Source organism: Malus domestica, chromosome 17 (assembly GCF_042453785.1).
Source record: "Malus domestica chromosome 17, GDT2T_hap1".
In the NCBI taxonomy this organism is placed as follows: Eukaryota; Viridiplantae; Streptophyta; class Magnoliopsida; order Rosales; family Rosaceae; genus Malus; species Malus domestica.
In genome coordinates this window covers 439,691-465,851 of record NC_091677.1, presented here as the reverse complement: position 1 = coordinate 465,851, position 26,161 = coordinate 439,691, and the positions used below count along the sequence as shown (strand labels likewise).

The 26,161-nt window shown below is 38.6% G+C and overlaps 5 protein-coding genes across 5 annotated transcripts; 3 read left to right on the top strand and 2 right to left on the bottom strand.

Annotated features, from left to right (window-relative positions):
• Positions 1 to 5,293: 5,293 nt before the first annotated feature.
• Positions 5,294 to 6,185, top strand: LOC103404149 (glutaredoxin-C1-like). The gene is made up of 2 exons (XM_070817037.1): positions 5,294 to 5,854; positions 6,061 to 6,185. Exon 1 carries the CDS (start codon positions 5,435 to 5,437, stop codon positions 5,813 to 5,815), a length of 381 nt encoding a protein of 126 aa, XP_070673138.1. The 5' UTR covers positions 5,294 to 5,434; the 3' UTR covers positions 5,816 to 5,854; positions 6,061 to 6,185.
• Positions 6,186 to 8,847: 2,662 nt separating this feature from the next.
• Positions 8,848 to 12,192, top strand: LOC103404150 (membrane-anchored ubiquitin-fold protein 4-like). Its single transcript, XM_008343033.4, has 4 exons — positions 8,848 to 9,358; positions 9,534 to 9,743; positions 11,192 to 11,362; positions 11,878 to 12,192. Exons 2-4 carry the CDS (start codon positions 9,614 to 9,616, stop codon positions 11,931 to 11,933), a joined length of 357 nt encoding a protein of 118 aa, XP_008341255.1. The 5' UTR covers positions 8,848 to 9,358; positions 9,534 to 9,613; the 3' UTR covers positions 11,934 to 12,192.
• A 1,477-nt stretch (positions 12,193 to 13,669) lies between these two features.
• LOC103404515 (GRAS family protein RAM1-like) lies at positions 13,670 to 16,460 on the bottom strand. Its single transcript, XM_008343445.3, has 2 exons — positions 15,465 to 16,460; positions 13,670 to 14,791 (listed from the first exon to the last, which is right to left on the bottom strand). The coding sequence occupies exons 1-2, from the start codon at positions 16,458 to 16,460 to the stop codon at positions 13,670 to 13,672; spliced, it is 2,118 nt and encodes a 705-aa protein (XP_008341667.3).
• Positions 16,461 to 20,471: 4,011 nt separating this feature from the next.
• LOC103404151 (uncharacterized) lies at positions 20,472 to 21,691 on the top strand. The gene is made up of 2 exons (XM_008343034.4): positions 20,472 to 20,974; positions 21,138 to 21,691. Exons 1-2 carry the CDS (start codon positions 20,776 to 20,778, stop codon positions 21,479 to 21,481), a joined length of 543 nt encoding a protein of 180 aa, XP_008341256.3. The 5' UTR covers positions 20,472 to 20,775; the 3' UTR covers positions 21,482 to 21,691.
• An 893-nt stretch (positions 21,692 to 22,584) lies between these two features.
• On the bottom strand, positions 22,585 to 26,157 carry LOC103404153 (exocyst complex component EXO70C2-like). The gene has a single exon (XM_008343035.4). The coding sequence runs from the start codon at positions 25,299 to 25,301 to the stop codon at positions 22,854 to 22,856; it is 2,448 nt and encodes an 815-aa protein (XP_008341257.3). The 5' UTR covers positions 25,302 to 26,157; the 3' UTR covers positions 22,585 to 22,853.
• Between the last annotated feature and the right edge of the window lie 4 nt (positions 26,158 to 26,161).

Here is a 26,161-nt window from a genome sequence, read left to right as displayed (position 1 = left end):
ATATATATAGAGACGTAGGTAGGGCATATGCGGGAGGGAAGACTGAAAAGGGAATGGGGTAAAAATTAAATAAAAGTCGCTGACAAGTGACGAAGCAAAATCGAATAGTATCATTTTCTTTTCTTTGCCCAGCTCCAGCTGAGACTTTTATTAGGTGATGCATATCCTTCGCACCCAAGACATAACCTTAATTGCTTGCCTCTGTGCCTCTGCACGCAGAGCCAGCGACCCCAAAAACTAAAAGCAGAAAACCTACTTTTTCCTGTTAAACCTGTACGGACTTCATCTCTCCCTCCTCTGGGTTTGGTTTGGTTTGGTTTGGCTTCTCCCCGTTATCTGTAATATTAATTAGAAGTACTAGACTACTAGTACTGGAAATTGATCAGCAAGATTCAGGAAATGAAAAAGCTACTGCCACACATTGGACTGCTGCATACATGTCTAAGCATGCGTGCTGTGAGCCATGGAGCTAAGCATGCATGTGCCCCCACCTCCAGTACATTTATTCATTACAAATAATTCAAAGCCAAAAAAGCTATCCAACAGTACTAGTACAATACTCGTTAATTAATCAGCCATTTAGTTTGATTTTCCCTCTAATGTTCCATTAGTACAATACAACCTTGATGTAATTCAAATTAAAATAATCTCCGTTCAGAAATATAACATTATCCATTTCTCGAACCAACGCAGATTTCAACTTGAGTTTTCCTATAATAAGATAATACTATAGAGAATGATTAATTGGATAATAGCTAGTATGATACCAGCGATATTTTAAGTTAAATTTATCTAAAGTACAAAGTGGGAGATTCGAAATGATTAATACGATAATAAGATAATACTATATATAGAGAATGATTAATTGGCGCAGATCTATTAATTAAGTGAAAAAGATAAACTCGAAGGATAAACACATAAAATATAATATAAACTATCACTAGTAATGAATTATGAATCCCCATCCCCCCACGTGCAATATAGAAACAGCAAGATAATATGTATATATGGAAGAGTTTGTTTTCGATAAGAAGGATAAAAGAAACCGTCCAAATCCATCATGGACGTTATGAATATTCATCTAATCCTAATCAAGCATCCCATATGTATACATAATAATAAGGGTGACTTTGGATGCAGTTCCCATTTATTAATGTTATTTAACTGTAACATTGTTGGTTTTTTTTTTATTTCATTTTATAGAAGATAATGTGAAATGACAATAGCTATTACAGTATTGTATAACGGATGTTCCTGACTCGTTGCTGCGTTTATTGAAGTCCCTGAAATTAATACAATATGTATTTCTATGTAGGTTATTATGATTTTAAATTAAAATTTGATATTTGTAGTACTTATATTAATAAAAATTTAAATAAAATCCATGATTTGTGGGATTGAAAATATTAAAAAATAAATTATACTTAAATAAAACCCATGATTTGTCATTACTTATATTAATGGCATTTTACATACAAAAAGTTGGTGCATTTATATAAAAATGTGGGTACATTTTACATACAAAAAGTTGGTACATTTTATACAAAAAAGGTGGTACGTTTTATATAAATAAAAAACAATGGTACATTTTGCATTAAAAATAAATAAATAGGTCTTACATTAAAAAATGGTACTTACAAAAAAAGGTATATTTTACATATAACAAAGTGGTACATTTTTAAAGACAAATGGGTACATCAGTAATAAATTATGGGGACAAATAACAGGTTAAACAAAATATGAGTACAAATAATAGTTTGAAAATTATGGACACAAAAATAAATTAATACATGGGTACAAACTAAAACTGAAAAAAAAAATTGTTACAATTTAAAAAAAAAAAGGGTTGCAAACTAAAATGGGTACAAAGTAAAAATAAAAATATATGATACAAAATTTATCCATAAATATAAATATATCAAATGTAACGTTTCTAACACTAAATGAATATGTTTAGAAATAAAATTTAATTACTTTTGACATGTAAAATATTATATTATTGAAATAATTAAAGATATTTATTAAAACAAAGAGACCTTAATAAAAATTTGAAAAGGAACAAGGTTTCAATCAATAAAATTGAAAAAAGACGAATGAAAACCTAATTCCTCCTAATAATAAATTAGCTTTGCCTAAGTCTACAAATTCCATCTTATCCAACGATAAACTGTCCAAACAGATCAATAGAAATTTGTTTTCTTAATTAAAACTAGCATTTGCCTACACAGTGTGTATGAAAGAAAATGAGAATGAGAGAGAGAGAGAGAACGTGGGGGAGTGAGAGGTTTATTTATTTATTTATTTTAATATTTGAGGTATTTTAATATCACTTGTAGGTGATGCTTCAATAAAAAATAGTAAAATTTAGACCAGTAAAATTACATTATTGCCCATCAAATTTTTTTTTTGTGATAAAAAATTAAATTATATTTTCACCATCTTTTAATTGATAAAGATGATTTTATTAATTAATAGATATAACATTATAAGGTGTTTAGGGATGTAGATAAAGTAAAATGCTCATGAAGGGTTACGTCAAGAGAAGGAACAAAGGTTTGTGATAGGCACGTTCTTCCCTTTTTTTTATAGGTTTTATAAATTTGATAACTAGTCGGATGGTGTAGATAGGGCCGACAACAAGGACGGACACAGCCGTTTATCACCCAACTGTCTTCTGATAAAGCCTGACCTTCATGTCTCCTCTCCTCTCCTCTATATAGTATGAGTCTCCATAATTCCATTAAATTATTAATGGATAGAAAATCTCATATGTGTTTACCAAAAAAAAAAAATTCTCATATGTTTTTATTTACTGATAGGGTAATATTAGAGAAATTATTTTTTTAGATTTATTTTGTGATTATATGATGCAATGTGATGGTTGGATTGATTTTTTTAATTATGAGATCAAAATTTTATATTAAATTTTGTGATTATATGATGCGATGTGATGGTTAGATTTATTTTGTGATTATATGATGCGATGTGATGGTTGGATTCATTTGTTCAACCAACAATCTTTATATCATATGATCTATAAAGGGCACAGATTTAAATATCGATATTATCAGCGAAATATCGCCGATAATATCGATTTTTCCGGTCGGCGATATTTTAACTGGTTCCCGTGGGGTTTTCGGCCAAATATCGCGATATTATCGATAATATCGATAATATCGCGATATTTGGAAATTATCGGCGAAATATCCATGGACGGTGGAATCGGAATCCGAGGCGACGTCGGAGAAGAACGCCGGAGACGGTGGGGCGATTCCCGGGCCGGTTTCGTCCCAAAAACCTTGCAAAAACACGAATCTTAACATTAATTTCACAAATATACATCAGATTTCACAAATATACAAACGATTCAAGGAAGGGTGAAGTCGGAGAGATTAGGGTTTAGGGTTTCATGGAATCTCACCTGACGAAGCGGAATACGAACGATCCTTGCTCCGCGGCGCACCTCTGACTTCGCCTGAGCCACGATCAACGGCGATCTCTGTGTGTGTGTGTGTTTGGGAGAAGAGAGATCGGAGATCTCTCTTTGTATGTGGGTGTTTGGGAGAAGAGAGATCGGAGAAGGGAGAAGAGAGATCGGAGAATGGAGATGAGAGATCGAGAGATCTCTGTGTGCATGTGTGTGTTTGGCAGAAGAGAGATCGGAGATCTCTGTGAGTCCGATCTCTGTGTGTGCGTGTGTTGGACTTGGATCCGATGTCAACCTGTGGAGCTCTCTGTGTGAGTGTGTGTGTGGGAGAAGAGAAGGGAGAAGAGAGATGGAGAAGGATGATCGAGAGAGAGAGAGACTGAGGAGCTCTGTGTGTGTGTGTGTGTTTGGAAGAAGAGAAGGGAGAAGAGAGAACGAGAAGGATCGAGAGAGAGAGAGACTGAGGTGTGGTCTGCGTGCGTGCGTTGTGTGTGCGTGCGATGTGTTTTTGACAGTGATGATGTGTGTGGGTTCCTCCTGTCAGGAGGATAAACTCACTCAATAGTTTTACAATTATTTAGACAATTTCATGTAGCTTTTACAATATTGTGGTTCTAAAGTGTAAAATATTGTACTAATTCATTATATATAAATGATTATGGTGTGTTTAGACTTCTTTCATTAATTACTACATATTTTCTACACTCATAATGTTTGTCAGATCGCTATATAATCAACTTGATAATGTTAAATCCATCATGCAATGCATTTCCTTCCAATTTTTTGTGATAAACTAATAGATAATTGACTAAATAAACATCCTACAAAGTTTCAATAAAAATTTCCAAGTTTTTCTTACAATTTCCGTGGTTTCCATGTAATTTTTATCGATATCGATATTTTACCGATATTTCCATCGATATTTCCGTGTTTTCGGACTACCGATATTTCCGATATCACCGATATTTTCTTCCTTGATAAAGGGATAAGATTATGAGATCAAAATTTTATATTAAATTTGTAAACTAAATAATGTGTTATTAACTGAAAATAAACATATTAATCAACACTTAAATAATAAATTAATCATTGACAAGGTATAAAATATCGATGATATCGGAAATATCGGTAGTCCAAAAACACAGAAATTTCGATGGAAATATCGGGATATTATCGATATCGATAAAAATTAAATAAAAACCACGGAAATTGTAAGAAAAACTTGGAAATTTTTATTGAAACTTTGCAAGATGTTTATTTAGTCAATTATCTATTACTTATCACAAAAAAATTGGAAGGAAATGCATTGCATGATGAATTTAACTGATTTAAGTTGATTATATAGCGAGTTGGCAAACATTGTGAATGTAGAAAATATGTAGTAATTAATGAAAGAAGTTTAAACACACCATAATCATTTATATGTAATGAATTAGTACAATATTTTACACTTCATACATTGCATGGTAAGATACATGAGTGACTTAGTACCACATAGAATTCCTATCAAGGTCTAAAATATCGATGAAATTGGAAATATCGGTACTAAAAAAAACATGAAAATTTCGATGAAAATATCAGGATAATATCGATATTTTAGACCTTGATCATTGACAATCACATTATTTAATTTACAAATTTTAATTTAAAATTTTGATCTCTAAGGAAAAGATCTCCCCCTCTTCTCTTATTCTCTCTTGCATGCGCTGACCAGTGACCACTACAATACATATAGACCCACTATTTTTTTTTATTCCAAGAATACCCATTAAATAAATAAAATATAACGGAAAAGAACAAACACAAACCCTAAATAATTAAAAGTTGAACCGATAGGCCTATAAGTACAGACCCTCTCTTCTCCTCTGTGCCTCACCAAAATCTCACTACTTTCTCATACTACTTCTCACCTGATCTCTCAAGTACTTAACAAAAAAGCCGCTTTTCTAGCCAGTTACACTTCACTTCAACACAAGCCCAACTTAACATTTAACTTAAGCTAGCACAATGCACTACCAGACCGAGTCATGGGGCTCCTACATGCCCACAAGAACCACCATGGGCATGGGGGACCCGATGGAGCGCATAGAGCGGATGGCGTCGGAGAGCGCGGTGGTGATATTCAGCATAAGCAGCTGCTGCATGTGCCACGCCATTAAGCGCCTCTTCTGTGGCATGGGCGTCAATCCTACTGTGTACGAGCTGGACGAGGACCCCAGAGGCAAGGACTTGGAGAAGGCGTTGACGAGGTTGCTGGGGACCTCCTCCGCCGTCCCCGTCGTCTTCATCGGTGGCAAGCTCGTTGGCGCAATGGACAGAGTGATGGCCTCTCATATCAACGGCACTCTTGTCCCTCTTCTCAAAGAGGCCGGGGCTCTCTGGCTCTGAGATTCGTTCGACCTCTTCTGTCTTCAAATAGTTTTTGTGGTAAGAAAGAAGAGAAAACAAAAGTATGAAGTACTACTTAATTACTTAATTACATAGGGCGGGCAGGCAGAGGACGAGGAGTGGCTTTTGTGAGTCCACCTCCGTTTTGGACACTAATTAATCACTAATGTCACTTAATTAGCGAGTTTAATTTCTCATCTGGGTTTCCTTTAATTTTTTTTTAATTGTTTTGTGTTGCTCTCTAGGTCATATGATATGAGTGTGTTAGACTGTCTTCGGGCTTTTACTGCGGGCGTTCAGAGATGTAATTGCTCCCTCCTCTGCATACAAAAATGAAAAGAAAAAAAAAAGAGTTAATTTCTTACTTTAATCTCCACAACTCTTGTATTTGTCTCCGAATTTATTTGCATTTTTGCAGAGCTAATTAACCATATTATTACAGTTTTAGGCTTAGTTCGATGTATTTACTTGCCATACCCATACATGTAAATTGTCAAAGAAGATTAAGATTATGTAGAAGAGAAAGGCCAGCAAACAAAAGACAAGCTTTTGGATATTCTGTCTTAAGTGTGGGACCTACAGGAACGGCGTCGTTTTAAGCATAAAACAGTGCCGCCGGTGCGTCACTGTTTCTTCACCTAGTTTAAAACGCTGAAGTTAAAGCTTAAAACTGTAGATATTCCACTGTATAACAAGCCGTGTTGTTTCTTTCACTCAGTTAGTCTCTCTCTATCCCGCAAATCGGAAAATCTGCCCTAATATGTTACATTGAATAACTCCGCTATTACATCGGTGTACTTAAAGTTGCCGGATATAATTTGTCACTAAAAAGCAGTCGGTTACACGCAAATTTTTAACTAAAAGAACCACACAGATTAATGGTCGAGCACTCGGCCACTGCTACATATCTCGGGGGCTTGCGCCGGAAAAGTTGCAAGTTTGGTCTACTTCGTTATTCTTGCTGTGGGTTGGGAAGTTGGGACCTAACTCCACTGTGGCAGTCACCAGACGTTGACAGTTCATGATCAAGCTTTGACTGGCCAACTCATTGGATCGGAAAACTTTTCAGCGGAGATGACGGATGGATGGTAGGCTCAAGTCTTTTCCGTTATGTGTTATAGGTCCCGCTACAACATCGGAACCCTTGCGGCCACGTCGTACAACAACATAGTCAAATCCCATCACGCAGGACAGGAGTCAAATGATGGTCTATGTTTAATTTAGATGTGCGTCGGCGTTGTGACTGGACAAGCTTTTAGGCATGACACGTGCTGCATCTTCTTGTTGCTAGTAAAGTATGCGTCAGTGACATGAAATTTATCATATTACGACCGAAAAATGGTACAAGGGTGATGCTATGTATAGATGTATAAAGTTGACATAGTTAGTACTTAGAAAAAAGGTTTCAATGTACTAGAATATCGACACCCGATGTTGTGATGATGCTAAATTATAATTTGTGCTTTTTTGTTACCTTAAAAGCGATATATATCAACTTTGTATAAAATTTGCCTTACATAACCGATATATTCTCTAATATAAAAAAAGCCATGTACGATAATAAACTCTTTTATTAAAGAATTTATCAACAATACTTTTGTAACACTAAACCTAGTTATTACGGGTTGGAATTCTCTGTGTTCTCTAATGAGTGCTTGCTCCAAGTGCCGCCCAACCACGCTCCCCCTATCGTATTCTGACCTTCGGTTGCCTAAAGTGGAAACCAAGTCCTCTCAGATAGAGATAGAAGAGAGTCAAATAGAGAGAGAAAATGGGAGAAAAAGAAGAACATGAAAAAGTTAGTTAACTCCTAACCGTTTTGATGTTCGGCTGAAGAACAAGATTGAAGGGTTTGGATGGAAGGAATCCGAAGAGGAAATGGTCATATTCCAGCCATTAAAAAAATGGGAGTTTTAACGAAAATCCATGGTACTATTCACTTTAAAGAAAAATCACATTTTTATATTAAAAAGTCAAACATGGTACTATTTACTTTACCCTTTATTTCGTTCGTTAAAACTCAAAGTTTTCAAACATTTTAAATTAGTTTTTCTTTAAAAAAAAGAGGAAGAGAGTGGAGCCCACGTGCAATGTCTTGTGGTTCGGGCTGTGTTTTGGACGAGCGGGCCCGAAGTGCATGTATGGCTGGACCCTCTACGTTAATATTTTGGGTTAACATAGAGTTGGGTTGGGCGGATGTTATTGGGAAATTATACTAAATTTTTAGTGGATCAGCCTGAAGCATATGATATCTTTCTTGGATTAGTGTCCTAACGTCTTGTAGGAACTAACAACTTTCACACACCTATCTAAGTGTTAATTTTTGGCGGATGAAGTCTCTATATTAAGAGCATCTCTAACAACAATTACTACGGGTGGTTCAGTGGTTGCAACAAATTCTTGGACCGTATTACACAAAGTTCACTCTCAGTTGAATTCTTAACATTATTGAATCACACAATAATGATTAGAAGAAGGTTGAAATGTCTATGTAAGTCTTTTCGGCTTTCAAAATAGTAGAATATCGTGGTTTCGCCGCCAGCTGGTCCCCTTTTTAAGAGCATTTTTAACAGCCTAGTTAAATAAGGCCCTTTGGCTACCTTAACAAAAAATATAGAAAAATAAAACTTCAACAAGCTAGCTAACACCATCTCCAAAGGAGATGTCAAGTTATGGAATGTCTTGCAATCAAATTTAAGGAAGAAACTCTAACATATATGTCAATCCTACTTGAATTGACATATAAATTTTCTGTTACAAAATTTGACATATGAGAAAAGTGATGTCAATCCTACACCAATAATAGATCTTGAAAACTTACTTCAATTGATTTCTTTTTAAAGATGAGTCTTACAAATGTCATTTGTAACAAATAAAAAAAGAGTTTGAAAAAAAAAATTGACATTATCACGGAAATCATTAAATTAATATTTAACATTTATTTTTTTAACATCTCTATGTGGTATAACGGCTCTAAATGACTATTTATCTTAACTTTCTATAAATATAACACCTAGATTTGCCCGCGAGTTAACCTCCCCTCTAAATTCTGGTCAATGTGAAGGGACCCAGAAAGTGAGGCGACCCTTCCTACTCCCAACTTCCGCCATTCACTCTTCATCCGACAATTAATGATCCGGTCACAACTAAAAATTTCTTTTCACTCAATCGTTGGGATTACTGCGAGTGTCCCCGAAACAGAGGACCCAGATTCTCTCGTTCTTACAGGGTCTACTTTTACTCACAAAAAAAACCCAGATACTATTTACTCACTGACAGCATTCGAAATCCAAATCTCACTTTTTTCTTTTCTATTTTTGGGTTAAATGTTCCTTTCGTCCCGAGAAAATTAGAAAAATAGAAGGCAATTGCTTCCCGAATAAAACAATTTGAATTATTTTTCTACTATTTCTGCTGGAGAAAATATCCAAAAGAAGCAAGATCGCGTCTTAGGGTTTTCTCCTCGCCTAAAACCCTAATCAGACACGCAAAGGGCAAAAGCAACAAAGCTCTCCCCTCTGCCCGATCCTTGTCTTCCTTCTGGTATGTTTCCTGATTACTCCGATAGTTGTGGAATTATTTGGCCATTTTATCTCTTTTTTATTTCTTGAAATGAAGAATTAACCAGCTCCAGTGCATTGATAAAATGAGCTAATTATTGGGGGATTATCAAAATTGTGATTAAATTGGGTGTTTATTTTTTTTTTTTGGTGGTCAGGAAGTAAACAGAGTATTGGAGTGGAAGCGTTTTGGTGTTGAGTGGGTTGAATTGGTGTGGAAAGTTTGAGCTTTTTTCAAATGCCGGAGGAGGACCTGGTGGAGCTCAAGTTCCGTCTGTATGATGGATCGGATATCGGCCCGTTCCGCTACTCGCCTGCGTCCACCGTGGCAATGCTCAAGGAGAGAATCGTGGCCGAGTGGCCAAAAGGTCAGTGACCTCCACTTTCCGTTTGATGATTTTTTGCGAGTTTTTATTTTTAAGTAGTGAATGCCACTTTCATGGATGTAATGTTTATTGAATTTTCGTTGTTTGTCGATGACCAGAATGCAAAAGTTTCATCATTTGGATATTTCTCGGTCATGGAATGGGAATTTATTAGAGACCAACCTTTTTCATCTGCAGATTTTGCTGAAGTTTTCGTAATTTTTTTTAAGATTAAACCCAACAGAAGGGATTGAGTGCTGTTAAGCACTCTTGAAATATGCGGTGTTAGAAGTTGAACAAAAATACTTCTGTAGTTTCTGGTAACTTCTTTGTTTCAGGTGTTTTGCATTTCAGCCGTTCTGGTATTCAGATTTTATTTAAATATGGATTTCACGTAACCATGGAAACGCTGTGTTCAAACTTCGGAAATGGATTGCCACAGTACCGCTCGCTTTCTTTTTAGGCATGTGGGAAGGGATAATATAAAGGTCCAAGATAAGATATTAATGATTGGAAAGCTAGTGATTTGTTTCTTGTAGACCAAAGAAGTTACTTTTATGTGAAGAAGAAGATATGAATGGAAGGATCTGTTTGAATTATTTTGAAATAGGAGCATTTTTTAGCAGGTAGAACCCACCGCCAAACGGTGGACCCATATAATGGTGCCTGTGAAAACCACTTTTATAGGATTATTCTGCATGACATCTCTGTTTGGCCGAATAATTAGTCCGACAGACTTTTCTACAAAAGTGATCAGATCACGAGTGTGCAACTTCTCATGATCTTCATGCTTATGAAGGCAATGTTTCTTTTGGGCTTATTTTGACAATTTGTGATAAGGATCTGTTTAATTCTGTATTATGTCCATTTGTACTCGCTGTCTTTCTTTAGGATACCTGAGATCTATGCAACTAAAAGACATGCTCTGGGATCCTTTATGTTACTAGTTTAGTATGTAAACCAAACTTATAGTTATTATTGGTGTGCCTTTTCTTGTTGCTTCGTTCTAGTACCAGTAGGTGGTTTGAGGCGGTAGTGGACTTGTCTGCATTTCACTTCGGCATTCCTCGCACACATGAACTTTAAATGTTTAACCATGCTGTTTGTGAAAATATCTCGATGGTTATCTTGTAAAAGTTATCTCCTCAGTCTAATAAGCCTATACCACACCAAGGTGGATGAATCTCTAAAATATGGTGTTCAAAATCTTATAGCAACATTTTTTCTTTTTTCAAAATTTGCTAAGAAGTTTCTCTCTGATGTTAAGATGTTACAAATTCTGCTACCTTATGGCTTTCAGATAGTGAACTATTTCGAGCAGGATTGAGGAGGAACCTTTTTTACATTACACTTGTCCCTTTTTTCTTCTTTTTATCATTTTCTTGTGCTCCTTAACTTTAATCTGCTCATCATTTTTATTTTCTAAAATTATTTAAATGCCATGATATTAGATAAAAAGATTGCACCAAAAGGAGCAAACGACATAAAATTGATAAATGCTGGGAAGATTTTGGAAAACAACAAGACTGTTGCCCAGTGTAGAGCACCATTTGGAGAGCTTCCAAGCGGGATTATCACCATGCATGTTGTTGTTCGGCCTGCTATAGCAAAACCAAAAACAGGTAGTTTTCATCTTAGATTGTTTAATGTGATATCTATTTTGATGTGAAATTGGTACTTTGCGTACCTGTTTATGCCTGTTTGGTCAGATTTCTTACTATCACACGACTTAAGCTAGCAGCCAATATTTTTTTTCTTCCCTGTTCATGGCTGGTCTGTCACTGGCTAGCGGCACTTCCTACTTCCCTTGATCTTATTTAATGCGATAAACTTGAAGTGGACTTTTGTTTTCCTCGGCACTACCAAAGCATGGGTAGTATCAACTAGTCTCATTGCTAATTCTTTTTCAGGCAATCATGGGAACCTTAGAGGATTATCCTTGCTCAACATCATGCAGAAAACTTATGATTCCATTTTCTTTGATATATTATGATGGTGCTAGAATTCTAGTTTATTTCAGCCTGAGATCAATTATGTGTTAAAGGTTGACTCTTGTGTAACATGTGACGCGCATTACAGATATGTTGATATCAGCTTCATTTGCTGAATGTTAGTTTGTTTCTCTTTTCATGAACAGAGAAGAAGGTTGATGAGGTCCCAAGGAAAAACATGTGTTCATGTTCAATATTGTAAGGCGGCGAGTCATGGTGAAGACTTTGAGGCTGCCTTGGGGTGGCTGAGGTCTGCTGGAACGTGGAAAAAAGTAGCTGGAGAGAAAATAATTTGTACCACAGTCCAATCCCCCATTGGCACGTGTTTGTTGGAGGGAATTCCTGTGTAACGGTGCATTTTAGTGAAGTACTTTGTGTTTTATAAAAACGGGTGCGTGATTGGTGTATTTTTATAGCTTTAGTATCTATATTTTACGAAATCATTACAAAGCTTATGTGAATCGAATGGTCTCTCTGTTTAGACTTCAATTCCTATTGGAATGGTGCGGTGCATTGGCAATGTGATGCGATACTTGTCGGTCGATCCGATCGCTGTTTTCCGTATGTTATACATTTGCTGGTGCAAAAGAAGGCTGTGCAAATTCGATTCTTTTATGCTTTCTTACAAGTGGAAGCAATGTTTACAGATGGTTTATGCAGCAATTATTGGTCGGTTGGGCAAATACTGCAATGCTGCCGACTGATAAGGAACAGGTCTTGGTCGCAAATTTGAGGCATGCCAAGAACTTGAACTATGCTCTCAATCTTTTATGAATACTTACAAGCATTCAGTGTTGACGTATATTTGATTCAACAGTTTTTGACCACTTAATTTAATAGAAATATGTATCGACCCTAAATGTGTGCATGTAAGACTAAGCAAAGCGTATATAACTAAAATAAGGCGTGGCTACCCTAATAGTAATACTATAAGGTGGTGCTATCCACACCTAATTTTACCTTTCACACATTCCTTGTTAATTTATGTCCTTTAATATTTTTCAATTCATTTGATCTAACGACCGAAAATTGAGAGAGTATATAAGAGATAAAAAGGAGAGTGTGGATAGCAACATCCATATAAACCTATTTGTAACTCCAAATATTATATAGGTAAACAATGTACGACGGTGGGGAAAAGAATATAGTTGAGGGAAAAAACAAGACTATTTTGCCTCCAATTTAAATAAGTTTTGCACATTCTTGTTTGAGTGTGACAGATGTAGTGGATTATCCGGCTAGCTAATATAGTGAACAAGTTAGGGATAAATAATTAATTTGATAATTTAGTATGCTTTGCATTGTTTATACCAAATATTATACGAAATGAATAATAGAAAGGTAATGTTAGGTTGACCAACTATTTAGATTAAATTTTGTAAGCTATATGACGTGATTGTTGATGATTAGACTATTACTTAAGCGTTAATTAACGTTTTCATCTTATATTAGTGACACATCACATAATTTATAAATTTAATCTATAAATTGATCTGCCTAACATTGGTTGTAATAAAATCCCTTCCTGAACGCACCATACCACCAATTGTTATATTATCAGATCTCTAGTCCAGTGGTTACGACACAATGCTGGACGAAAATCAGATACTCGACTCGAGCCTGTATTGAGCAACAAACAAAATTAATCAAACAATTATTTAATTTTATCCTCATTAATCAACAGAAATAATAATATTGTATACATAAATAAGTTAATGGAATCAATCAATATTGACTTTATATTCTTAAGATATCATTCTCTACCCAGCAAACAAAATCAACCCTTTTCGTTGTTTTCTCTAACCTTCTTCTTCTTTGGATTTTTTGCATGGATTTTCTTAATTAGACAAATAATATTATCTAAAAAAAGGAAATCTGATCCAATTTAGAAAGAAAAACAAATTAGCAGGCACGTACGTGTACGTAAAAGCAAAAAAATCAGCATCTCCATGCAGAAGCAGCCATAATAGACCTGTCTTGCCACCCCAAGAGCAAGCAACCTTTGTCTTCCGTCATCCTATACCCGTCGCAAGAATACAACCCTAGCAATATCTTCGACTGAGTCACCGCGTTCGCGCTCAGCGGCACGCTCTTGAACCCTTTACTCTCCATCACCTTCCTCCACTTCTCCAACCTCTCGTGCCTCTCCGTCCGCTCCACCCCTTCACAAGCCACGATGTTGCGTATCTCCGGCGCAAATATGTACTGCTCCACCTTCGCCCTCTGTGCAGAGTCCGGTGGGAATGTCGCGTCCAACGAGTCAAAAATCGCCGAGTAGTAATGTAAAGCCTCGAGAAACCTACCCAAAAAGTAGGGCCCGTTATGACTTGCTTCTTGTTCCACCAATGTCACAATGTTGGGTGCTTGGTCACGGATCATGGCTAGCAAGTTCCCTAGGCAATTGACCGAAACTCGGTGGAGTCGGTTAACGGTGTTCACAGCCAGCGCTTCGCCAATCCTCCGGTTAAACATGTGTGGCTTGAGATCTTCAAGTTGCTCCCCAACTGCATGGAACTCAAATGGGACGTGAAGAGAGAGGGCTAATTCGGTCAAACACCGGCCTGTCTCTTTCACTCCCTCTATGCAGGGGCCCACCCCGGTTATTCGTAGAAAGGGAGCCCCGCCTGGGCGGGCAGCCAAGGCCTGCATGAAAGCTGGCCACTGATATCCTTGAAGAATATCTAGGTCGATGACGTGTACACGTTCTTCGGACTCGAACGCCTCGAAGATGGCTTGGTTGGCGGTGAAGTGTGCGAATTTGATGTAGGGGCAGGCTTGGTAGACTATTTGGTAGATTTTGAGGATTTCAAAGGAGTTTGGAGGGAAAGGAGAGAAGGGTTTCGAGGCGGAACTGCTAGGGGTTGTGGTTAGAGTGGCGGCCAAGCGTGCGCTTAGAGCTTCTGTGAAGCAAGAAGCGACACGCTGCATGGAATCGCCGAGTGGTGTCACCACTCGGTTCAGGTGGTGAAGGTACCTTCTTGCTAACATGTAGTCTTCTTTTGCAACCGCCTCGGCGCATGCAAGAAGGAGGTGAACCAGTTGGAGCCCGCTATCTTGTTCCTGCATATTCATTCGTGCATGGAATATTAATTAATGAGAGGACATATTTGTGAACACATTATGGGAAAATGCTGCATATAATTTAATTGTGAAAGCAGCTGAATAGTTGAGGACGTGGCAATATGTGATCTTATCAATAATATTAAGTTAAGAAGTTTGTTCCACAGTAATATATATTTGTTTCTCAGATCTGCTTTTACAGTTTACACGATCACATAATATTACTAATTCATATATTATAATACAAGTCTTCATTTAATGAATAAATTCACATATTAAAAACATTAAAACTGCTAATATCACGCATGATAATATGACAATACCATACTCAAAAGCTTCTCCGGCAATAATTGTGTCCTCAAATATGTTGACCGACTTGTATACATTATATAATATCTCATGGTACATATCTTTTTTTCGGCAACAATCTCATGGTAAATATCTTACCTGTTCTTTAAATATATGAATTTCGGCCTCAAATTTAAGTAAATTCCACACTAGCAAAATTTGGTGACCCTAAGATCTATATAGTCAAGACTCAAAAGTATTCTTTTGGCCATATGTATAGTCAAAGTTAATTTACCCATAATGAATCTTCTGCTTGTTTATATCAAACAATTAAGTAAGATGGGTGCACGTACAACATTTAAATGATTAAGATAGAAAAATTCACCTGCTCATGTGCCATAGGCGGCATCATATTGTAATGCAGGTTCTGTTGTTGTTGGTGTTGGTGTTGGTGGTGTTTGTGCGGCTGCATCAGCGGCTGTTGCTGCTTCTCTTGCATGCGTTCTTGTTGCAATTGTTGTGAAAGTGGCGCACCGCCCATCTGCTGATAGCCACTTCCCCTGCTGCTCTCTTGGGTCAGCTGAGAATTACCAGCGGTAACCAACGACGCTTCGCTCTCCGATCTGCTAAACCTCGAAGAGTTATGTATCGGCATGCAGTCCAACGTGGCGGATGGAACTGTCGATGATGCTGGCAAATGATCGTGATGATTGTAAGACTGCGACGAGCTTCCTGACATCTTGGACGATGTTGTTGTCGGGTAGGCGACTATGAATCCGTCACGTTGATAATCGTCCAAGAAGTCTTCGATGGAAACAGGGAGTGACTGCATGTTCTGATCAGCGGGCTGCATGTATTGGTTGACAGGAGAGTTGAAAACCCTACGGAGCGGGCTGAGTCCCTTGCCCTTAGGGTTGTGCGTGCTGCTGAACGCTCCGAGATGCGGCGAAAATCTAGTGGGAGAGCAACCCGAGAGGCTCTGCCCTTGCATGGACTGAGCGTAATTGTAATTGTAATTGTAATTCTGATGAGTTGCTGAACCACCGTTTTGGGGCGAGTTCGGCATGTTGTTTGGGACGGGCGATAAGACCATGAAATCTGTATCGAATTGTTCGGAGAACAAAGAATCCCAGATGGAATGGTCGGGAGATTGGACTTCAACATCGTCTAGCTCGAACTTGAGCGTCGGAAAGTTAAGGCTCAGCGGAGTTAAGCTGCTTTGCTGATCCAGCTCTGAGGATGGAGGAGTGGTGGTTTTCTTACATTCTGAGATGGACATAGACATCGTCGTGGATTCCGTCGGAGACGGCGGTTTGAGGTCGGAGGTGCATGAGTTCTCACTCTTGACAGACTCCATGCTCCCAGAAAGAGCATTGATCATCATGGTGATTGATACCAATTGATCCTTGTAGCTAGCTACCTACCAGGCTACCACCCAAATAATAACAGCGAACTATCAAGGCGATATTTAATAGTTGGTTCGAAAGGATAATCAGCCAAAATAAAACTGAGACACGACCCAATAATACTGATGAAAAATATATGTACGATGTCAGAGTAATTAACTAGGGTTTAGAGTGGCTAATAAGCTCTCATTAAGGTAGTGATTGAGCTTTTAGACTAATTAGCTAGGCATGGAGGAGGAGTTTGGTTTTGGTATAGAGAAAAAGCAGAAACTCTTTTTTCTCTCTACTTATTTGTTTGGAGGGAGGGAGGGCTTGGGATTTGTCTGTTGGCCCAAGATTTTGTGTAAGAAAGGGTTAAGAGATTTAGGGACAAAAATATTAAAACGAATGGCTTGTGTTTGTTGGTTATGATTTCATGATTTCACGACCTCCATTTTAGCTCCATTGTACTGAGCAATAAGCATGGTTGTTTTCTAGGGGCATTATTTTGTCATCTTTTGTACCTGATTTAACTGTACGTTCACTAGCACGAGAAATTTTTAATTATGACGGGAATACAGGTACACCACGTGTTTTTATGTAAATGATGAGAAATTTTATTTTTTAAATTATTAACATTTTAACACACATATCTCATCATTTATATAATAACACGTAATATACCATTCTATGTGTCAGTCACATCGAAAAATCTCTTCGCTGGCAGTCTAGCATTAGCTATGGCCATGGAGAGCACAAGAGACAAATTCAGTTTGTTCGGGTCCCACCTTTCTTGGGCCGGCCCAGCTGAGAACAAGGAGGGTTGGAATAATGGTGACAGATCTTCTTAAAATTATTATTTTTTAACAAAAACAAATAAAAATATTCTTGTTATTTTATTTAATTAATATTTTTCACTCTTCATTAGTTGTGAATTTGGGATTGGCAATTGGTTGGACGAGAATTACAAAATGGGGAAAACAGGAAAAAAAATAAAAAGAAAAGGACAAAAGGCTTTTTAATCATCGCAATTGCGAAAAGAACTTGAAAAATTGATATTGACATTGACAGAGAGATACCAAGACATATTATATGTCTCTCTCACTATCTTTAGAATTTTTGAGGTAAATGGGTACAAAATTTGGGTAGCTAGAGGCTCAAGGAAATGGTCCAATTGTAAAAAAGGAGTATGGAATGATTTGCATGTCAAAATGTAGGTACCAACGTTCTCGTTAGTCTACCCTTTTGAGATTATTAAGATCAATAAGACAATTTTAATTTTGTTACATGGTAAAATTAGATTTTGGTGTCAATTACTGAGAACTTACGCATAAAACTTGTCCTTAAAAACCGAGTAGAAGCCAAGTGCCCAAAAGCTCTTGAACCACTCCAAAATACGCTATTTTTCCATGTTCATAAAAAGAAACTTGCAATTTACCTATAAGATTATAGTATTTGGTTGCCAACTTGCCAATAAGGGAAAGTGTGGAGGTTAGAGAAAGACAAAGGGATTTAAGAGGAGAAATTTTTAGTTGTGACGGGAAACACAAATGGTACATTGCGTATTTTAATATGAGTGGTAAGCAATTTTATTTTTTAAGTTATTAACTTTTTAGTACACATATCCCACAATTTGCATAGTGATACGTTATGTCCCACCTTATATATCGGTCACACTGATTTTAAAAATCTCTCATTTGAGAGGGAGAAGGGTAGGAATTAAGGCAATTAAATTAAGAAATGGGAAGACGCGTGCGAGAGCGGGGAGGAAGAAAGAGGCCAAGAAGGGGGCATAGGCACCGTCGTCGGATGTGGCGTCGGTGGCGCCGCCTAAGCCTTGGATTTGCCAAAGGAATGAAGTGCTTGTCTCAACTCTCCGTCCCTTTTCCTCTCTTTTGTCCTTTCAAGGCGGCAAACTCCTCCCTGTCTCCCTCCATTTTTATCATTTTTATATCATTATCATCAATATACGTTTTGTTTGCAGTCTTGCTTTAATTCAATACATAATTCAAATCAATGTAGTTAATAATTAAACATGCATATAAGTCAGCTGTACCTTGGGGTGGATCCAGATTTCGATCTTTAAGGGTCCAGTGTTACAAATTTTTTAAATAGAAACAGAGCGTGACGTAATTTTTTTTTAGGTTTATTCACTAAAGCATTTCATTGAACACTTGGTGAGCTTGTTATCGTCATTCAAATCATGTTACGCACATGTCAATGGATATCGACATATGCCGAAGTAATATGATGAATAATACAGAGAAGATTTGTCAAGTGTCGTTGATGCAACCTATCAAGATATACCTAATAGACATTACAACCACAGCTCACTATAATTCTTCACTACTCGTACAGGAAGGTAAGAAAAACTTGCATAAAAAACTTGGTAAGCACAAAAATGACTCGTACCAAACATTAGGAGGGTTTTCATAAGACATTTACATGTATATTTCCTGAATTTCAGGTGGTCCTAAGACCACCTTGGTCCCAATGTACATCCGCCATCTGACTACACCTTCACCAATTAATGGCTAGTCCTAGCTAGTTCCATTCCATATAATTAACCTCTACTACACGAGAAAAACTTGTACATGCGTCGACTCGTCATATGCAGCATGTGTCACATGCAACGAGTCTTTAATTTGCAATATCACGTATTAATGCGAATATACATTGCAAATAAGTAACACATGTTGCATGAAAGTTTTTCCATAGACATATTCTATAAGTGTAAGGCAGAGGGCAATTTTACAGCTCTGCTGGCTTGGACTATATTCTGCCTAAACGTATGGCCAAGTCAAAGCCTTGCCTAATAGAATCCACATCAATTAATCAGAGGATATAATTGTCAGCTCAATTTGTAGCTCTTTAATTTTGAGAAAAAGAAAATGGTGCCAGATTTATGCCAATTGTATAGATTGGGCCAGGACCCAAAAGACTTGTGGTGCTCTGAAGAGTTGTGAGATAAAAGAGTTCTAAGGGGCCCATAAGGGGATCTGGACTCCTGTGATGGATGTGGGGATTGAAAGAGAAATTATATTGGGGGCATCTGTTAAGCCCATAGCTACAGTACAACTTGCAGTGTGACCTGACCTCACATTTTGACAATTTGTGGTCCCCCCTCTCTCTGCTCATATTAACTAGAAACCCTGCAAGCTTCACATTTCTCTATAACACAATTTCAATTTTCATAACTAAGAGCAAGTCCATCGAAGGGTATAGCCTGATGGATAGGGGACCAAAAAAACCCAATAGCCAGCCTTCCTTGCTCCAGCACATGCGGGTAATTGGGTTAAGGGCGGCTCCGTGGGAGAGGGGAGGCAGGAATTATCGGCTGGAGCATATGAGGGTGCTGATACAAGGCTAATATCATGACGTCAGTCACATTATAAAATTAATAAAAAAATGTAAAAAATTAAATAAAAAGTAAAAAATTAATAAAAAATGTAAAGAAATAATAAAAAAATGTAAAAAATTAATAAAAAATCCGATTTTTTTTTAAATTAAAAAAAAATGATTTAAATTTTCTATAAATATCTTATCATTATCTTCCACTTTGCACCACAATTTTATATTTTCTCAAATACTTTGGTTTGTAATTTCTTATTTAATGATACGTGTCTCAACAAAACTGATTAAAAATCCTATATGAAATTACAAATATTTTTTTATTATTATTTTATAAAATAAAAAATATTAATATTTTATTACATATTGCCATGGTTATTCAGTTTAAGGGTGGAGATGCAAAAGACAATTACTGTTCATTAAAAACAGTTACTATTTATTGAAGGGGATTGAATAAGCAGTTGACCTGGGAGGCCTTCCAACACTGGAAGTGCTCTAACAGAATACATCAATGTATGTGTACGTTACGCTCTAAGCTTGAGAATCACTCGATGAATGCTCTAGCATTCTTCAATGTGCATCCAACTGTAAAATTAGTATATAATTGCATAAATAAGAATGAGCTTCTGTCATTGGATAATTTGGAATTAGACCTTAACAAATAAAGCAATATCCCCCTAATCTCTCCCTCTCTCTCTCTCTCTCCTACGCACCAATTACATATGTTGCCAAAGGACATTCACATGTCTATGTTATCTAGTGAAAAGGATAAAAATTCCTCCCCCACCTTTTTGCTTCCCAGTTGGATCTCAATCATCTACACTCCCCTCTTCAGTTTCCTCGCTATCCATACAATTCAATTAAACTCATCATCTTCAAAAATGTCATAATGCTCTCAAACTCGATTCACAGAAAAACCAAACCCTAGCAGCTCTCGTCCGATCCTCCGCCGTCACCGCCATGAATCCAGTAGTTCTCGTGGCCATTTCATCTTTCTTCTTCCTCCAGTCAGTAGTGTTTCTGGGAGGAGTTGAAGCAGCAACAAAAGTCACTAAAAAGGCAGTAGCAAAAGGTAACTCCCAGATCATTGTAATGGGCCTTGTTTACTGTGACATCTGCTACAACAACACCTTCTCCAAACACAGCTACTTCCTACCAGGTGATGCTAAATCTTAACTAGTCATTCGTTATTTGAACGCATGCATCATTTTTAGCCTCTTGTGCTTGTGTAAAATATTCAGTTTAGAGCGTAGATGGTTAAAAAAAATAAACTATTTACTGCAAAAATCGCTACCATAACTTTTTTGTTTTTTTTTTAACAGGTGCTGAAGTAAAAATCGATTGCATCTTCCAAGCGGTTTCGCCAAGAACCTCAGAGCACATATCGTTCTCGGTGAATAGAACTACAAACAGATATGGGGTGTACAAGTTGGAAATCCCATCTGTTGAGGGGATCAAATGTGCAGAGGATTCAGCGATTGTATCTTCCTGCCAGGCAAGCTTGATGTGGAGTTCTTCTTCTGCATGCAATGTTCCTGGTTACAAATCCACATCAAATGAAATAGCAGTCAAATCGAAACAGGCCAATCTCTGCATCTACAGCCTAAACGCTTTGAATTTCAGACCTTCAAAGAGAGATGTTAAATTGTGTGGGAAGAAAAAATAAAGACTTAATCATGTTTTCAGCTTTCGGAACTCGATTTTAATCAAAAGAAAAACCAGTACCATGGAATCGGCTTTCGTTTTTCCTTTCTGCATTTCTTGTATGGTTTCTGTGATGTACTAGCCGGAATGGGTTAAGAATATTCATGCATGTGTAGTTTTGGATGCAAGGAGCCTCATTGATTGGTTAATATATATTTTTGTAGTTATGAAATGTGTAATTTGATTTGTCTTTAGAAAAACAAAATTTAATTAATTAACCCGGGAACCCAAAACCAAAAAGAAAAACAAGTTTGGGTGAAGTGTGTCAGAGACATACCACTGTTCACTGTCCACCGTAAAATCTGTTGAAATATTTTTAGATCTACGGGTCCAGAGACATCATTCTAACGATATCGATACTATCTTTAATTTTATCACTTATCAAATCTGTCAGGTGTGAGATTTTATCACAAAAAAACGTCGATATTAGTTAAAGTATGATAATTATATTTAAGATCACCCATTGTCGACTTTCCCACCGATACATGATTTCAACAAAATCTCACAAACCCGAGAACCCAAAACCTAGCATAGCCCGTGTCTCCTTCCTCCACAGCGCCTCCCCTCAGTCACTGTAGCTGGCAGCCATTTCTTTCTCAATCACTGCATCTTTCAAGCAACACAAGGCGGTAGAGCCCATCTCCTTCGTCTCTTGCGCGAAACCTTGATTTGCGTGGGTTGCTGTAGGAACTTGGTCTCCGGTGTCAGGCCACCCACCACCACATGGATAAAAAAAACTGGTAGGTCCGAATTCAAGGGCCCAACGCCATGTCCGTAACGGTCCGTGAATCGTTTCCGTCAGTTATTATCAAAGTATAGTTTATATTTAATTTTAAATAAAATAATTTTAAATAATTTTTTGACCGTATAATGTATAATGAAATAATATGATTTACGGATCTTCGTCAAGAAAATCCGACGAGAATCCGGATTGTAACAGTCCCATCTTTTCCTATTTTGTCAGTAATTTGTCTTTGTTAAATAAAAAGACAGGTGTACAAAATTAATTAATTAATTAGTTAATTAGGCTGTGAGCCTGTGGGGGCTGTGCAACTGAGCAAGTAATTAGACAAACAAATCAATTGAGGAGTTTTGTTTAAAGAATGAATGGGATGAGTACTGTTCATAGAAAATGGCAGGATCAATAAACAAAAAATACATGAAGAATTTCGATACTCCAGAAATGGTCTGGGGGCTTTGGACGTTTCACCGGATCTGATGATCATCACATGATTAATTAGTTACACTTGGCTAAGCTCCTTTTAATCCTCGATTAATTTCTTCTTCGTCTTCGCGCTTGCTACTGCTATTAAGGGCCTTCTTTTCGTTGTAATTTATGGTTTCTTTTTGAATATGGAGGAGTTGGGGTTTCCATCAAATAGCTCCTCAATGTACGTCTCTATATCTTCCGGCTGGAATTTTACGTACTTCTCCGTCTGCCTCCCCGCATCGAAAACCTGCGAGAACCGCCCCAAGAATGATCGGTACGCCGGAATCACCACCGCTGATATCGACACCCTCAACTCCGACTGCATCTGCTCGTCGCTCACCACCCACGTGCTTTGCGTCTTGTGGATCTCATCGAACAAGGCGTTGAAGCTCTTGAACCTCTCCTTCAACACCGGCTTCGCCACCTTCCCGTTCACGCTCAGCCCTTCGTGGCTCAGGCACTGCAGCAGCCGGCCCCACGTCTCCCTCTGGTAGTTCTTGTGGTACTGCCTCAGATCCGACGACCGCCGACGGTACCACGTCTCGCCTATACACGAGTTGATCTCTGCCGACCCTTTGATTTTCTGCAAGATGTATCGCCCGTTGTTCATCATGAAGATGGAGCTCAGAGCCACGTCCTTGTACAGCTTCGCTTTCGTCTCGAGATTCGAGTCCAGCAAGTCCATCACGCGCATCAGCTGCAAGTAAAACGGCGATTGGTCGTCACTCGCGTTCCCGGATCCCTCCCCTGCCTCGTACTCGCCGCGTTCGGGCCGACTCGTCGAATCGGCGCGTTCGATCTTCGAGTGCTCTCTGAAAACCAATTCGAGCGTGTCCTTGTACTCGCACGCGTACCTCAGGTAATTCATCGTGTATCGGGTCAGCGGATGGACCGCCCCTCCCGGAACCGGGTTTCTACCCGTCTCAGCCTTAATTGAGTTCTCCAGATCACAGAAAATGCATATCGCCGCCACGCCGAGGCGGGTCCGGACATTAGAGGTCTCGTGCTTCAGCTCGTTCACGCAGTCTGCCGGAAACAAGTTGTCCATTTTGGGGATCACCTCCCGCAACGCCTCGTACATGTCCAGCGTCTTAAACAGCTTCTCCGCCGACCGCTTCGATATCGCAATCCCCTCCGCGAAATTGAGAAGCTGTATCATCACCCCCTTGGTCAAATTGCTAAACAGGCTCGACGAGATGGACGGGTAGTCAGCAAACACCGCCTCCACGAACTTCCGCTCGCCGGAGAAGTATACGGTGGTGCATTCCTTGAAGGCCTTCACCCATGACACGATCTCTCTTTCGAGCGATTCCCAGTGCATTTTCTGAATGTCGTCGAGGCTGTGCTTCTCTAGTCCCAACTTGTGCAGAGTCTCATCGAACAAGTGCCTTCTCGAGATCATGTAAACCTCGCAACACTCCGTTTCGTATCCGCTGGATATCATCTCTTTGGCTATCTTGTTCAGATTGTTCGCTACCTCTTGAGCATATCCAGGGAACTGATCGGCCTGTAATTCATCTCCGCCGCCTCCCGACTCCGCCTGATCCGGCAATGCGCCGCCGCTGCTTTCCTGATCTTGATGATCCTGTTGCTTATTACTGCCGCTGTTATTATTCCCGCCTTTAGTACTGTGCTCTTCGCTGTCCTTATGATCTTTATTGTCCTTATGGTCGCCGGATGCAGAGTCAGTGACGGTGCAGGTTCTAGATTCTTCTAGAAGAATTCTGAATTCTTCTTCCAGATACAGCAACGCTCGGTGCTGAATGCTTCCGAGGTGGTTGATCAACGCGCCGTGACTCCCTTCGAATTTCAATCCGAGGAAAGAGAGGTACTTGCTCAGCCTCCCTATCCGATCAAGAGCATCCAGAAACAACGCGTCCTTCTCAGGCTCCTGACACCATTTCACCTTAGCGTCGCCAGAGTCGCGTTTCGCCACCACCTCGTCCTCAACTAGATTCAAAAACTTTCCCACCAGCTTCGGAAGCTCAATCGGAAACTTGAGGGCGTCCACGACGTCGTTTTCAAGTTTTTCGGTTTCAGGCAGAGACGAGATGCAGTGGTCGAGATCCTCCGAGACCTTGTCGAGGCTAGGTTCCTCTTCCGGTTCAGGTTCAGGTTCAGGTTCGGGTTCGGGTTCGGGTTCGGGAACTGGATCTTCATCCAGTACCGGAAGTGGATCGTTCTGATCTTCAACATTCTCAGCTTTAAAATCCTTCACTCTGGTACTATTGACCCTCATACTGCTGAACTTTTTTATCTCGTAATCCGGGTCATCACCTTCCTTCCCTTGATAAACTTTGGTCTCGGCGTTATTTACATTTGGATCATCAAGCTTTGCAATGGAGTTCTGCTCATCCTGAACCTCAGCCGTTGGATTAGACGGCTTTTGGTCATCGTCTGGCTTAGTGCCAGCGGACTTATTATCGCCGTCAGGACTTGTAGTAGCAGTAGCAGTGGTGGTGGTGGACTTGGGATCGTCATTAGGCTTTGGAATTGTAGCGGCGGCGGAGGAGTCCGGTGGCGGTGCGTCGGGTTTGGGCTGATCGTCTTTGTCCGGAAGGTTCTTCTCCATTTTCCAAATTGTGGGAATATTTGGATCAATAATTCACTGGAGATTACAATGGAAGGAGAGGGAAGGGTTTGAAGGAAAGAGATGAATCAATGATTCATTTTGTTCGTTTGTTTGTGTTCTCGGAGTCGGAGGAAATAACCAAAATCTTGATTTGCGCTTCTCTTTCTCTCCATCTCCATCACTTCAATTTGCCTATTTGTTTTTTGAATTTCTGATTTGGTTTTGTTTTGTGAAGGGATGGATTGAACCGGTCGTTAGAAAGGGCGCGAGAGAGGGGAACGTACGGACGTGGTGTTTCCTGTGTAGGGAGGGAAAAGAGAGCGCTAAAATTGCTTTGTGGCGTGCGTTTGTTCGACTCTTTTGGTGGTTGCAAATTCTTTTTGTGGTCGCCCCGTCGGAATTGGATATTCTCCGAGGCAGCCTCGGGATCCTACTGATTGGACAATATGGATCGTTGAATTATGATCTAACGGTTACAATTATTATAACTTTTAAATGGATCACTGTTTGTAATCGTTTTATCAAAATCCAACAGCTGTGTTGTCCGGTCAGTAGAATCCCGAGGCTGCCTCGGAGAAGATACAATTCCCACCCCGTCTTTCCCCTTCACTCCTCTCTTTTTTTTTCTTTTTTTTTCCCCCTTCAATAATCACTTTTCCAGCTAGTTACAAACTGCACCCCTGAAGTTTGGAGTTGTTTTGAAAATGGGCATAAACTTTTAATTCTTCCCAAAAAGTGTGTGTGTATTAAAAATCATCCCATTCGGAAATCACACGACGGTTGGATTACATTTAATGTTTTTTTTTTGTAGAACAGTTCTTGTATATTTTTTTTCAGTAAAAATGAATGTCTTAATTCTT